This window comes from Nerophis ophidion, linkage group LG01 (assembly GCF_033978795.1).
Source record: "Nerophis ophidion isolate RoL-2023_Sa linkage group LG01, RoL_Noph_v1.0, whole genome shotgun sequence".
NCBI lineage: Eukaryota > Metazoa > Chordata > Actinopteri > Syngnathiformes > Syngnathidae > Nerophis > Nerophis ophidion.
In genome coordinates, this window is record NC_084611.1 from 85,998,341 (window position 1) to 86,013,622 (window position 15,282).

At 34.0% G+C, this 15,282-nt stretch overlaps 1 protein-coding gene across 9 annotated transcripts in view; it reads left to right on the forward strand.

Moving 5' to 3' along the window:
- The window catches only part of LOC133561071 (interleukin-2 receptor subunit beta-like), a 50,652-nt gene extending 35,656 nt beyond the window's left edge, over positions 1 to 14,996 (forward strand). For 8 of the 9 annotated variants that reach the window (XR_009808567.1, XR_009808572.1, XR_009808570.1 and 5 more), the window contains 2 exons: positions 11,848 to 13,787; positions 14,138 to 14,996. Coding sequence is in view for 1 of the 9 variants with exons in the window: in XM_061914259.1 (XP_061770243.1) it covers positions 11,848 to 12,738 (891 nt within the window). In the remaining 8 variants the exon portion in view is untranslated. Of the gene's footprint in view, positions 1 to 11,847 lie in introns of all 9 variants that reach the window. The other variant, XM_061914259.1, reaches the window with a different exon arrangement.
- The last annotated feature ends 286 nt before the right edge of the window (positions 14,997 to 15,282 follow it).

Below are 15,282 nucleotides of genomic sequence, written 5' to 3' on the forward strand. Positions count from 1 at the left end.
ATTATAATTATAAGAGAAAAAGTCAAGATTTTGAGATAAAAGGCTAAATTATGGGATAAAAACTCATAATTATGAGATAAAGCCAGAATAATGGGATACAAAGGTCATAATTATGGGATAAAAAGTCAGAATTATGGGATAAAAAGTCATAATTAGGAGATTAAAAGTCTAAATTATGCGAGAAAAGGTCATAATTATGAGATAAAAAGTCTAAATTATGCGAGAAGAAGTCATAATTATGAGATAAAGTCAGAATTATGGGAAAAAAAGGTCATAATTTTGAGATAAAAAGTCAGAATTATAGGATAAAATGTCAGAAATATGGGATAAAAAGCCGAATTATGAGATAAAAAGTCAGAATTATGGGATAAAAAGGTCATAATTATGAGATAAAAAGTCTAAATTATGCGAGAAGAAGTCATAATTATGAGATAAAATCAGAATTATGGGAAAAAAAGGTCATAATTTTGAGATAAAAAGTCAGAATTATGGGATAAAATGTCAGAATTATGCAAGAAAAAGTCATAATTATGAGATAAAGTCAGAATTATGGGAAAAAAAGGTCGTAATTTTGAGATAAAAAGTCAGAATTATGGGATAAAAAGTCAGAATTATGGGATAAAAAGCCAGAATTATGAGATAAAAAGTCATAATTATGGGATAAAAAGGTCATAATTATGAGATAAAAAGTCTAAATTATGCGAGAAGAAGTCATAATTATGAGATAAAAAGTCAGAATTATAAGATAAAAAGTCTTACTTGTGAGATAAATCAAAACTATTATATTAGAAAGTCAAAATCATGAGCTATAAAGTCATAATTATGAGATAAAAAGTCAAAGATTTGCGAGAAAAAGTCATAATTATGTGAGAAAAGTCTTACTTTATGAGCTAAATCAAAACTATTATATAAGAAAGTCAAAATTATGAGCTATAAAGTCATAATTATGAGATAAAAAGTCAAAGATTTACGAGAAAAAGTCATAATTATGTGAGAAAAAGTCTTACTTTATGAGCTAAATCAAAACTATTATATAAGAAAGTCAAAATTATGAGCTATAAAGTCATAATTATGAGATAAAACAAGTCGAAATGATGAGATAATAATGTTGAAGTTATGAGGTAAAAAGTCATAATTATGAGATAAAAAGTCTAAATTATGCGAGAAGAAGTCATAATTATGAGATAAAGTCAGAATTATGGCATAAAAAGCCAGAATTATGAGATAAAAACTCAGAATTATGGGATTAAAAAGGTCATAATTTTGAGATAAAAAGTCAGAAATATGGGACAAAAAGTCTAAATCATGTGAGAAAAAGTCACAATTATGAGATAAAAAGTCTTACTTGCGAGATAAATCAAAACTATTATATAAGAAAGTCAAAATCATGAGCTATAATGTCATAATTATGAGATAAAAAGTCTAAATTATGCGAGAAGAAGTCATAATTATGAGATAAAGTCAGAATTATGGCATAAAAAGCCAGAATTATGAGATAAAAACTCAGAATTATGGGATTAAAAAGGTCATAATTTTGAGATAAAAAGTCAGAAATATGGGACAAAAAGTCTAAATCATGTGAGAAAAAGTCACAATTATGAGATAAAAAGTCTTACTTGCGAGATAAATCAAAACTATTATATAAGAAAGTCAAAATCATGAGCTATAATGTCATAATTATGAGATAAAAAGTCAAAGATTTGCGAGAAAAAGTCATAATTATGTGAGAAAAAGTCTTACTTTATGAGCTAAATCAAAACTATTATATAAGAAAGTCAAAATTATGAGCTATAAAGTCATAATGATGAGATAAAACCAGTCGAAATTATGAGATAATAATGTTGAAGTTATGAGGTAAAAAGTCATAATTATGAGATAAGAAAGTCAAAACTAGGAGATGTAAAGTCAAAATGATAAAAAGTCAACTATCAGATAAAAAGACAAAATTATGAAAATAATATATAATAGATAAAAAGTCATATTATGAGATAATTTTTTTTAAACATAGGATAAAAAGTCATAATTATGGGATAAAAGTTTAATTATAAAATAAAAAAGCCATATATATATATTTATATATATATATATATATATATATATATATATATATATGAGCTACAGCAAAATTATGATATGAGAAAGTCAAGGTTAGGAGATAAGTCATGATTATGAGGTATAATGTGAAAAATGTGTCTTTAAAAAGTTATAATATGAGGTAAAAAATCAAAAATATGGGATTAAAAAGTCAAAATTATGAGATAAAAAGTCATAATTATGGAATAAAAAGTCATAATTATGAGAGAAAAAGTCTGACTTAAGAGATAATTCAAAACTATTATATAAGAAAGTAAAAATCATGAGCTATAAAGTCATAACTATGAGACAAACAAGTCGAAATGATGACATAATAATGTTAAAGTTATGAGGTAAAAAAATCATAATTATGAAATATAAAGTCAGAATTATGGGATATAAAGTCGAAATTATGAGATAAAAAGTCGAAATTATGAGATAAAAAGTCAGAATTATGGGATAAAAAGGTCATAATTATGAGATAGAAAGTCTATATTATCTGAGAAAAAGTCATAATTATGAGAAAAATCAAAACTATTATATTAGAAAGTCAAAATCATGAGCTATAAAGTCATAATTGAGATAAAAAGTCAAATTTATGAGAGAAAAAGTCATAACTCTGTGAGAAAAAATCTTACTTTATGAGATAAATCAAAACTATTATATAAGAAAGTCAAAATCATGAGCTATAAAGTCATAATTATGAGATAAAACAAGTCAAATTGATGAGATAATAATGTTGAAGTTATGAGGTAAAAAAATCATAATTATGAGATATCAAGTCATAATTATGGGATATGAAGTTGAAATTCTGAGATAAAAAGTCAAAATAATGAGGTAAAAAGTCACAATTATGGGATAAAAGGTCATGATTATGATATAAAAGGTCTAAATTATCTGAGAAAAAGTCATAATTAGGAGATAATTCAAAACTATTAAATAAGAACGTCAAAATCATGAGCCATAAAGTCATAATTATGAGATAAAAAGTCAAAATTGTGAGAGAGAAACAGTCATAATTATGTGAGAAAAAGTCTTACTTTATGAGATAAATCAAAACTATTATATAAGAAAGTCAAAATCATGAGCTATAAAGTCATAATTATGAGATAAAACAAATCAAAATTATGAGATAATAATGTTGAAGTTATGAGGTACAAAAAATCATAATTATGAGATATAAAGTCATAACTATGGGATATAAAGTTGAAATTCTGAGATAAAAAGTCAAAACAATGAGATAAAAAGTCACAATTATGGGATGAAAGGTCATGATTATGATATAAAAGGTCTGAATTATCTGAGAAAAAGTCATAATTATGAGATAATTCAAAACTATTAAATAAGAACGTCAAAATCATGAGCTATAAAGTCATAATTATGTGAGAAAAAGTCTTACTTTATGAGATAAATCAAAACTATTATATAAGAAAGTCGATATCATGAGCTATAAAGTCATAATCATGAGATAAAACAAGTCGAAATTATGAGATTATAGTGTTGAAGCAATGAGGTTAAAAAAAATCATAATATGAGACATAAAGTCAGAATTATGGGATATAAAGTCGAAATTATGAGATAAAAAGTCAAAACAATGAGATAAAAAGTCACAATTATGGGATAAAAGGTCATGATTATGATATAAAAGGTCTAAATTATCTGAGAAAAAGTCATAATTATGAGATAACTCAAAACTATTCAATAAGAACGTCAAAATCATGAGCCATAAAGTCATAATTATGAGATAAAAAGTCAATATTGTGAGAGAGAAAAAGTCATAATTATGTGAGAAAAAGTCTTACTTTATGAGATAAATCAAAACTATTATATAAGAAAGTCGATATCATGAGCTATAAAGTCATAATCATGAGATAAAACAAATCGAAATTATGAGATTGTAGTGTTGAAGTTATGAGGTTAAAAAAAATCATAATATGAGATATAAAGTCAGAATTATGGGTATAAAGTCGAAATTCTGAGATAAAAAGTCAAAATAATGAGATAAAAAGTCACAAATATGGGATAAAAGGTCATGATTATGATATTAAAGGTCTAAATTATCTGAGAAAAAGTCATAATTATGAGATAATTCAAAACTATTAAATAAGAAAGTCAAAATCATGGGCTATAAAGTCATAATTATGAGATAAAAAGTCGAAATTATGAGATAAAAAGTCAAAATTATGGGATAAAAAGTCGAAATTATGAGATAAAAAGTCAGAATTATGGGATAAAAAGGTCATAATTATGAGATAGAAAGTCTAAATTATCTGAGAAAAAGTCATAATTATGAGATAAATCAAAACTATTATATTAGAAAGTCAAAATCATGAGCTATAAAGTCATAATTATGAGATTAAAAGTCAAAATTATGAGAGAAAAAGTCATAACTCTGTGAGAAAAAATCTTACTTTATGAGATAAATCAAAACTATTATACAAGAAAGTCGATATCATGAGCTATAAAGTCATAATTATGAGATAAAACAAATCGAAATGATGAGATAATAATGTTGAAGTTATGAGGTAAAAAAAATCATAATTATGAGATATCAAGTCATAATTATGGGATATAAAGTTGAAATTCTGAGGTAAAAAGTCAAAATAATGAGATAAAAAGTCACAATTATGGGATAAAAGGTCATGATTATGATATAAAAGGTCTGAATTATCTGAGAAAAAGTCATAATTATGAGATAATTCAAAACTATTAAATAAAAACGTCAAAATCATGAGCTATAAAGTCATAATTATGAGATAAAAAGTCATAATTATGAGATAAAAAGTCGAAATTATGAGATAAAAAGTCGAAATTATGAGATAAAAAGTCAGAATTATGGGATAAAACGGTCATAATTATGAGATAGAAAGTCTAAATCATCTGAGAAAAAGTCATAACTATGAGATAAATCAAAACTATTGTATAAGAAAGTCAAAATCATGAGCTATAAAGTCATAATTATGAGATAAAACAAGTCGAAATTATGACATAATAATGTTAAAGTTATGAGGTAAAAAAAATCATAAATATGAAATATAAAGTCAGAATTATGGGATATAAAGTCGACATTATGAGATAAAAAGTCGAAATTATGAGATAAAAAGTCAAAATTATGAGATAAAAAGTTGAAATTATGAGATAAAAAGTCAGAATTATGGGATAAAACGGTCATAAATTATCTGAGAAAAAGTCATAACTATGAGATAATTCAAAACTATTATATTAGAAAGTCAAAATCATGAGCTATAAAGTCATAATTATGAGATTAAAAAGTCAAAATTATGAGAGAAAAAGTCATAACTCTGTGAGAAAAAATCTTACTTTATGAGATAAATCAAAACTATTATATTAGAAAGTCAAAATCATGAGCTATAAAGTCATAATTATGAGATAAAAAGTCAAAATTGTGAGAGAAAAAGTCATTATGTGAGAAAAAGTCTTACTTTATGAGATAAATCAAAACTATTATATAAGAAAGTCAAAATCATGAGCTATAAAGTCATAATTATGAGATAAAACAAATCGAAATTATGAGATAATAATGTTGAAGTTATGAGGTAAAAAAAAATCATAATTATGAGATATAAAGTCAGAATTATGGGATATAAAGTTGAAATTCTGAGATAAAAAGTCAAAAATGAGATAAAAAGTCACAATTATGGGATAAAAGGTCATTATTATGATATAAAAGGTCTAAATTATCCGAGAAAAAGTCATAATTATGAGATAATTCAAAACTATTAAATAAGAACGTCAAAATCATGAGCTATAAAGTCATAATTATGAGATAAAAAGTCAAAATTGTGAGAGAGAAAAAGTCATAATTATGTGAGAAAAAGTCTTACTTTATGAAATAAATCAAAACTATTATATAAGAAAGTCAAAATCATGAGCTATAAAGTCATAATCATGAGATAAAACAAATCGAAATTATGAGATTGTAGTGTTGAAGTTATGAGGTTAAAAAAAATCGTAATATGAGATATAAAGTCAGAATTATGGGTATAAAGTCGAAATTCTGAGATAAAAAGTCAAAACAATGAGATAAAAAGCCACAATTATGGGATAAAAGGTCATGATTATGATATAAAAGGTCTAAATTATCTGAGAAAAAGTCATAATTATGTGAGAAAAAGTCTTACTTTATGAAATAAATCAAAACTATTATATAAGAAAGTCGATATCATGAGTTATAAAGTCATAATTATGAGATAAAACAAGTCGAAATGATGAGATAATAATGTTGAAGTTATGAGGTAAAAAAATCATAATTATGAGATATCAAGTCATAATTATGGGATATGAAGTTGAAATTCTGAGATAAAAAGTCAAAATAATGAGGTAAAAAGTCACAATTATGGGATAAAAGGTCATGATTATGATATAAAAGGTCTGAATTATCTGAGAAAAAGTCATAATTATGAGATAATTCAAAACTATTAAATAAGAACGTCAAAATCATGAGCTATAAAGTCATAATTATGAGATAAAAAGTCGAAATTATGAGATAAAAAGTCAAAATTATGGGATAAAAAGTCGAAATTATGAGATAAAAAGTCATAATTATGGGATAAAAAGGTCATAATTATGAGATAGAAAGTCTAAATTATCTGAGAAAAAGTCATAATTATGAGATAAATCAAAACTATTATATTAGAAAGTCAAAATCATGAGCTATAAAGTCATAATTATGAGATAAAAAGTCAAAATTATGAGAGAAAAAGTCATAACTATGTGAGAAAAAATCTTACTTCATGAGATAAATCATAACTATTATAGAAGAAAGTCGATATCATGAGCTATAAAGTCATAATTATGAGATAAAACAAGTCGAAATTATGAGATAATGTTGAAGTTATGAGGTAAAAAAAATCATAATTATGAGATATCAAGTCATAATTATGGGATATAAAGTTGAAATCCTGAGGTAAAAAGTCAAAATAATGAGATAAAAAGTCACAATTATGGGATAAAAGGTCATGATTATGATATAAAAGGTCTAAATTATCTGAGAAAAAGTCATAATTATGAGATAATTCAAAACTATTAAATAAGAACGTCAAAATCATGAGCCATAAAGTCATAATTATGAGATAAAAATTCAAAATTGTGAGAGAGAAAAAGTCATAATTATGTGAGAAAAAGTCTTATTTTATGAGATAAATCAAAACTATTATATAAGAAAGTCGATATCATGAGCTATAAAGTCATAATTATGAGATAAAAAGTCAAAGATTTGCAAGAAAAAGTCATAATTATGTAAGAAAAGTCTTACTTTATGAGCTAAATCAAAACTATTATATAAGAAAGTCGACATCATGAGCTATAAAGTCATAATCATGAGATAAAACTAATAGAAATTATGAGATTATAGTGTTGAAGCTATGAGGTAAAAAAAAATCATAATATGAGACATAAAGTCAGAATTATGGTATAACGTCGAAATTCTGAGATAAAAAGTCAAAACAATGAGATAAAAAGTCACAATTATGGGATGAAAGGTCATGATTATGATATAAAAGGTCTAAATTATCTGAGAAAAAGTCATAATTATGAGATAATTCAAAACTATTAAATAAGAACGTCAAAATCATGAGCCATAAAGTCATAATTATGAGAAAAAAGTCAAAATTGTGAGAGAAAAAGTCATAATTATGTGAGAAAAAGTCTTACTTTATGAGATAAATCAAAACTATTATATAAGAAAGTCGATATCATGAGCTATAAAGTCATAATCATGAGATAAAACTAATAGAAATTATGAGGTTATAGTGTTGAAGTTATGAGGTTAAAAAAAATCATAATATGAGACATAAAGTCAGAATTATGGGTATAAAGTCGAAATTCTGAGATAAAAACTCAAAATAATGAGATAAAAAGTCACAATTATGGGATAGGCTTCACGGTGGCAGAGGGGTTAGTCCGTCTGCCTCACAATACAAAGGTCCTGCAGTCCTGGGTTCAAATCCAGGCTCGGGATCTTTCTGTGTGGAGTTTGCATGTTCTCCCCGTGAATGTGTGGGTTCCCTCCGGGTACTCCGGCTTCCTCCCACTTCCAAAGACATGCACCTGGGGATAGGTTGATTGGCAACACTAAATTGGCCCTAGTGTGTGAATGTGAGTGTGAATGTTGTCTGTCTATTTGTGTTGGCCCTGCGATGAGGTGGCGACTTGTCCAGGGTGTACCCCGCCTTCCGCCCGATTGTAGCTGAGATAGGCGCCAGGGCCCCCCGCGACCCCGAACGGGAATAAGCGGCAGAAAATGGATGGATGGAATTATGGGATAAAATGAATGAATGAATGAAATAAGTTTATTTCGGTCATATAATCAATCAAATCAAATCAATCAACCATTGTGTGTGATCAGTTTTACAGTACATGTTATATGTATACAATAATGCACATTTACACATAAAAGAAAAGAAAAAGAATGACCAAAAAAGGAATAGGCTGAAGCCAAAGCTTATATTTGCCTATCCTATACCTTCACAGAAAATTAGATTGCCTGGAACATCAACATAAAAAAATAAATAAATCAAAAATAAAAGGTCTAAATTATCTGAGAAAAAGTCATAATTATGAGATAATTCAAAACTATTAAATAAGAAAGTCAAAATCATGAGCTATAAAGTCATAATTATGAGATAAAACAAATCGAAATTATGAGATAATAATGTTGAAATTATGAGGTAAAAAAAATCATAATTATGAGATATCAAGTCATAATTATGGGATATGAAGTTGAAATTCTGAGGTAAAAAGTCAAAATAATGAGATAAAAAGTCACAATTATGGGATAAAAGGTCATGATTATGATATAAAAGGTCTAAATTATCTGAGAAAAAGTCATAATTATGATATAATTCAAAACTATTAAATAAGAACGTCAAAATCATGAGCTATAAAGTCATAATTATGAGATAAAAAGTCGAAATTGTGAGAGAGAAAAAGTCATAATTATGTGAGAAAAAGTCTTACTTTATGAAATAAATCAAAACTCTTATATAAGAAAGTCAAAATCATGAGCTATAAAGTCATAATCATGAGATAAAACTAATCGAAATTATGAGATTATAGTGTTGAAGCTATGAGGTTAAAAAAAATCATAATATGAGACATAAAGTCAGAATTATGGGTATAAAGTCGAAATTCTGAGATAAAAAGTCGAAATTCTGAGATAAAAAGTCGAAACTCTGAGATAAAATGTCAAAATTATGAGATTAAAAAGTCATAATTATGAGATACAAAGTGGAAATTATGAGATAAAGAGTCAAAAATATGAGATATGATTGCTAAAAGCTAATTGCTTTGTAGATGTGGGGAACAACGACAATGGTTTGCAGGTAAAAAGGTATCTGATGCTTAAACGAAAAAAAAAACAAAAGGCGAGTGCCGCTATGAAAAGGCATTGAAGCTTAGAGAAGGTAATGCAAAACTAAAACTGAACTGGCTGCAAAGTAAACAAAAAAATAATGCTGGACGACAGCAAAGACTTACAGCGTGTTGAGCAGGAGCAGACGGCGTCCACAAAGTACATCCGTAAATGACATGACAATCAACAACAAAATAAGAGCGTAAGACAAGAAACTAAAACACTCCACACATGAAAACATCAAAACAAGACGAGCGCTGTAGTGATGCATGCTTGGTTATGCTTGGAATTCGAATCAAACAGTTGCGAGAATGACTTTTTATTGTCAATATCGGCTGCTGGGTTTCATTTTGTAATGTTTTCTGCTGGTGGTGTGCCTCAGAATTGTTTCAACGGGGAAAAAAAATGTGCCTCGGCTCAGAAAAGGTTGAAAAAACACTGCATTAGGCTCCCAAGGGTTTACACCCCTCGTTGGTTACTGTTAGAATAATTGTTTATAAGTTATCACAAAAACTTTGAGTTGAAATGAGTTCCCAGCGAGAAGACCAAAAGATGTCTTTGAAACCTACCAGGAAGAAGGCTCGTAAAACTTCACTGTGGAGCGGGGAAGCAAAATGAAGGTGTTCTGTTCCTTTCATGTATTGTAGACAAACAGAAAGATATTGTCTGACCCAAGAACTACAAAAGCGAAAAGGAAGCAGGACTAGACTCCCCTCCAGGCGACCTCTTTTGGAACTCTTTTACCGACCTTTTTCTGTGAACTGTTTACGACCTTTTCTTTTGAATTGTTGTAATCAATTATGTTCTTTTAGTGTTGGACTTCTTTCGTTCCTGGTCGCACTTCCTTGTTTGTTTTGTCACCATAGTTACGTATTAGTTTCACCTGCCGCTTGTTCCGGACGCACACCTGTTTTTGTAAATCACTGTCGTGGAGTGCCATCTCCGGGTTGGGGAGGAGACCCTGCCCCAAGTGGAGGAGTTCAAGTACCTAGGAGTCTTGTTCACGAGTGGAGGAAGAGTGGATCGTGAGATCGACAGGCGGATCGGTGCGGCGTCTTCAGTAATGCGGACGTTGTACCGATCTGTTGTGGTGAAGAAGGAGCTGAGCCGGAAGGCAAAGCTCACAATTTACCGGTCGATCTACGTTCCCATCCTCACCTATGGTCATGAGCTTTGGGTCGTGACCGAAAGGATAAGATCACGGGTACAAGCGGCCGAAATGAGTTTCCTCCGCCGTGTGGCGGGGCTCTCCCTTAGAGATAGGGTGAGAAGCTCTGCCATCCGGGAGGAACTCAAAGTAAAGCTGCTGCTCCTCCACAACGAGAGGAGCCAGATGAGGTGGTTCGGGCAGCTGGTCAGGATGCCACCCGAACGCCTCCCGAGGGAGGTGTTTAGGGCACGTCCAACCGGTAGGAGGCCATGGGGAAGACCCAGGACACGTTGGGAAGACTATGTCTCCCGGCTGGCCTGGGAACGCCTCGGGATCCCCCGGGAAGAGCTAGACGAAGTGGCTGGGGAGAGGGAAGTCTGGGCTTCCCTGCTTAGGCTGCTGCCCCCGCGACCCGACCTCGGATAAGCGGAAGCAGATGGATGGATGGATGGACTGTCGTTATTTAAGCCTGCCTTCTCCCGGCAGTCCGTCTGGCTACGTAGTTTGTTTTCACGCAACAAGTAACGACTTCTGTGTTCCTGCTAGCTTCCACACTAGGCTCTTTGGTTTATGCTAGCTTCCATGCTAAGCTCTTTTGTTTTACATTCAGTGCTTTGAGCAAGTTTTTTATTTTCCACAGTCTGATTTATTTTTAAATAAATTATTTGTTCTTACCTTCACGCTGTGTCCGAGGCTCGTCAGCTATTCCTGGGAGAACAACACCATGCGACCCGGTCCTTACACGATGGCTGTTTACGAACTCGTCCTTTAGAAGCAGCTGTTGTCATGTGGTCAGAGAAAGTCCAAATAAAGGGGAAGGCGTAATGATACTGTACAAGGTGGCCAAGTGGTTAGAGTTTCCCCCCTCAGATGGGTTGGTTGTAAGTTCAAACCCCGGCCGACTCATACCAAAGACTATAAAAATGGGACCCATTAACTCCCTGCTTGGCACTCAGCATCAAGGGTTGGAATTGGGGGTTAAATCACCAAAAATGATTCCCGGGATCGGACACCTCTGCTGCCCACTTCTCCCTTCACCTCCCAGGGGGTGATCAAGGGGATGGGTCAAATGCAGAGGAAACATTTCACCACACCTAGTGTGTGTGTGACAATCATTGGTGCTCTAACTTTAGATGTCCAAGCATCGCTCCCCAAATTGAGCCGAATTTAATTCCGTCTGTTTAATTCTTTGCTTCTTGTCTTGTTTAGTAGATTTGAACGTGACACTTACCTTTGACATTTTCTCCTTCAGACCTGGGTGAGTCCCCATTTCAGCAGCGAGTCTTTGCAGACCTTCTTCAAGCTCGAGGAAATTCTCCCGGTGAAGTCGGTTGGCCATGTGGACGTTTTTTCACCTTGCCGTCCAGAGCTATCGCTGCAGGAGAAGACCAGGAGCAGGTATACTGGCTTGAGTTTCTTCAACCCCAGGTACTCCCAGCTGTGGCCTCCTCCAGTCCACTCCCTCACCGCGGGCGACCTGGAGCCCTGTGCGGCCGACTCCCCTTACGGGCCCATTACGACTCCCGGGGATGGCGAAGGCCTCAACAAGGTTTGGGATGAGGACATGGAGAATGTCCTGGAACTTCTGCTGAAGCTCTCCCAAGGCAGCGACGGCAGTGAGGCGATGCCAGTTGTTTCGGACTACGCCAAAATCGAGACGCTTCAGGTTGGTTGCGTCCGGACGCCGGAAGAGGTCAGTGACGAGGCGGCAGAAGAAGGCAGTGATGAAGAGACAGCGGGCAAGTGGGGAGCTCTTCAGGAGTTCTGTGAGGGGAGCATCACTGAAGGCTCCATTCAGGTTTTTCTCGACAAGGAACGTGTCCACACGCTACATGACGACAGCCCCGAGCTTCCCAGCCTGGATTCTGGCATCAGCAGTGTGGGTGAGGAACAAGGAAGTCAAGAGGAGAGTTTAGAGGACATCTTGGGCGAGAAGTCCAGCAGATTCCGGTTTCCTCCTTCACCTCAGTGCTCATCTTCATTCACGCCTTCAGGCCTCTACGGATGTTTAGGTCAACCTCTGCAAAGTCTGCAAGCTCTCCTCCAGTCTCATGCGGACTCGACGTCATCAGTGGAACCCTCCAGTGGCGGTTACATGGCCGTCTGCAGGAAGACGCCTGAAAATGAGGACGTTAGTCAATAACTGAATATTCATCTGGACATGAAAGCATTATGCCAGGGGTGTCCAAAGTACGACCCACGGCCAATTGTACAAATACTATTAAAATAATTTAGAAAACATAAAAAAGGGATAATCAATCAATAGATCAATTTTTATTAATATAGCCCTAAATCACGAATGTCTCAAAGGGCTGCAAAAGCCACAACGACATCCTCGGTTCAGATCCCACATCGGACACCTCAGTCTCCTTGGATGTATCCTTGCTAATCCTGGCCGAGAGTTGGTCTGCAACCGAGAGTGGAGTGGGCACTCTTGGTTGCTTTGTTGGGTCTGCTCCTGTCTCTGGCCATGCTCCCTCCACCCCAGCAGACCATGGCGTGGAACACCGCAGAGGCCACCACAGTGTATATGTTTCTTTTACTTTTTATTCGTAGCTGTATGTAGAAGTGGCTGGTTGTATCAGCTCCGCTACTTTAATGTCTTTCATGTCCTTAGTTTTCTTTGATGTTTCCATCTTACACTCCTGTAAGGATGTATACTCTGGCTATGAGTAGTTTTTTTTTCCCCTCTCCAGGGGCCCAGGCTTAGACCGATTTTTTTTATTATAATATTTTATTTTTTTCTCCCATTCCCCCCACTTGTTTACCTGTATCTCACCTTTTTTGTGAGGAAATTGGCAGACCCGTCAGCGATCCTGTTCTGTCTCCCTGTAATGTTTGTCTGATCTTGAATGGGATTGTGCTGAAAATTTTAATTTTCCTGAGGGAACTCTCCTGAAGGACTAAAGTACTATCTATCTATCTATCTATCTATCTATCTAAAGATTCAAGATTGTTTATTGTCATATGCACAGTTTAACAGACAGTTTGCAGTACAATGAAAATCTTACTTTGCTAGTCCACCCTTCAACAAGTCACCCGGTACTTAGCTAAAAAAATAAAATAAAAATGTATATACAAGGCACAGTAAGTAACATAACATTATTGCACATTCTGATTGACAGACAACAGTATAAATATGGAGGTGACCTTGGGTCACAACAGCAGTTAAAGTGTCTTTAGTGATCAAAGGTGAAAAGTGTCTACAGTTCGGGGGTGGTCAAGGTAGCTGTCTTTTGTTCAAAAAGACAAAAGTAAAAACGGGGGGGGGGATGGGAGCTAGCATTCACAAGCCTGATGGCCTGTGGGTAGAAACTGTTTGTCAGTCTCGTAGTCCTGGATTTCAGGACTACGAGACTGACAAACAGTGAGGGTAGAAACTGTTTGTCAGTCTCGTAGTCCTGGATTTCAGGACTACGAGACTGACAAACAGTTCCTACCCACAGGTAGAAACTGTAGATAGATATCAGCATTCACAGGCCTGATGTCCTGTGAATGCTAATATCTATCTATCTATCTATCTATCTATCTATTTATCAAAGGTGAAAAGTGTCTACAGTGATGGTTCACAGTTCGGGGGTGGTCAAGGTAGCTGTCTTTTGTTCAAAAAGACAAAAGTAAAAACGGGGGGGACGAGAGCTAGCATTCACAGGCCTGATGGCCTGTGGGTAGAAACTGTTTGTCAGTCTCGTAGTCCTGGATTTCAGGACTACGAGACCGACAAACAGTGAGGGTAGAAACTGTTTGTCAGTCTCGTAGTCCTGAAATCCAGGACTACGAGACTGACAAACAGTTTCTACCCACAGGCCATCAGGCCTGTGAATGCTGATATCTATCTATCTATCTATCTATCTATCTATCTATCAGGTCAAGGAAAAACTCAACCCAGTGGGATGACAATGAAAAACCTTGGGGAGGACCGCAGATTTGGGTATGCATCGCTACTATGAATCTATGATTGTTATTTACCTCAACGCTCGGATCTAAAGGAGACTTATTGGGTCCCTGGTTCAATTCCCACCTAGTACCAACCTCGTCACGTCCGTTGCGTCCTGAGCAAGACACTTCACCCTTGCTCCTGATGGGTGCTGGTTGGCGCCTTGCATGGCAGCTCCCTCCATCAGTGTGTGAATGTGTGTGTGAATGGGTAAATGTGGAAGTAATGTCAAAGCGCTTTGAGTACCTTGAAGGTAGAAAAGCGCTATACAAGTACAACCCATTTATCATTTACCTATTGTTCTCATGGTTCCAATGTTGCTATCCTGTCCAGTCTGCTGTACGGATGTACTTTACAAAAAGAGAAGTGTGGGATACTTCTGTTGCATTATTTTGTGTTTAGAATTCATATCCTTACTGCAATGGTTGATGCTGCATATGAACAATAAACTGTTTTTCTACACACATATGCCGTCCCTTGTCGTCTTTCAAAATGTGACGTGGAAAAACGAGGCACAAACATCCCAGCCCTGCTTCGTTGTCATCAGGGGAGCGTCGGCACCTGGGGGAGTGTCGCCGTTGCCAGGCGTCAGCGTTGGCCAGCTGACTCAGTTCCAACCCGGAATTATAACTAAGGTCTCGAGATTATATGCTAAAATACTTGCTCGTTTTCGCATTTCGAACCCTGCGATGGCCTGTGGGAGAAGACGGGATGTAGACTGACGCCATGGTGCTCGGCATCGGCGGGTGT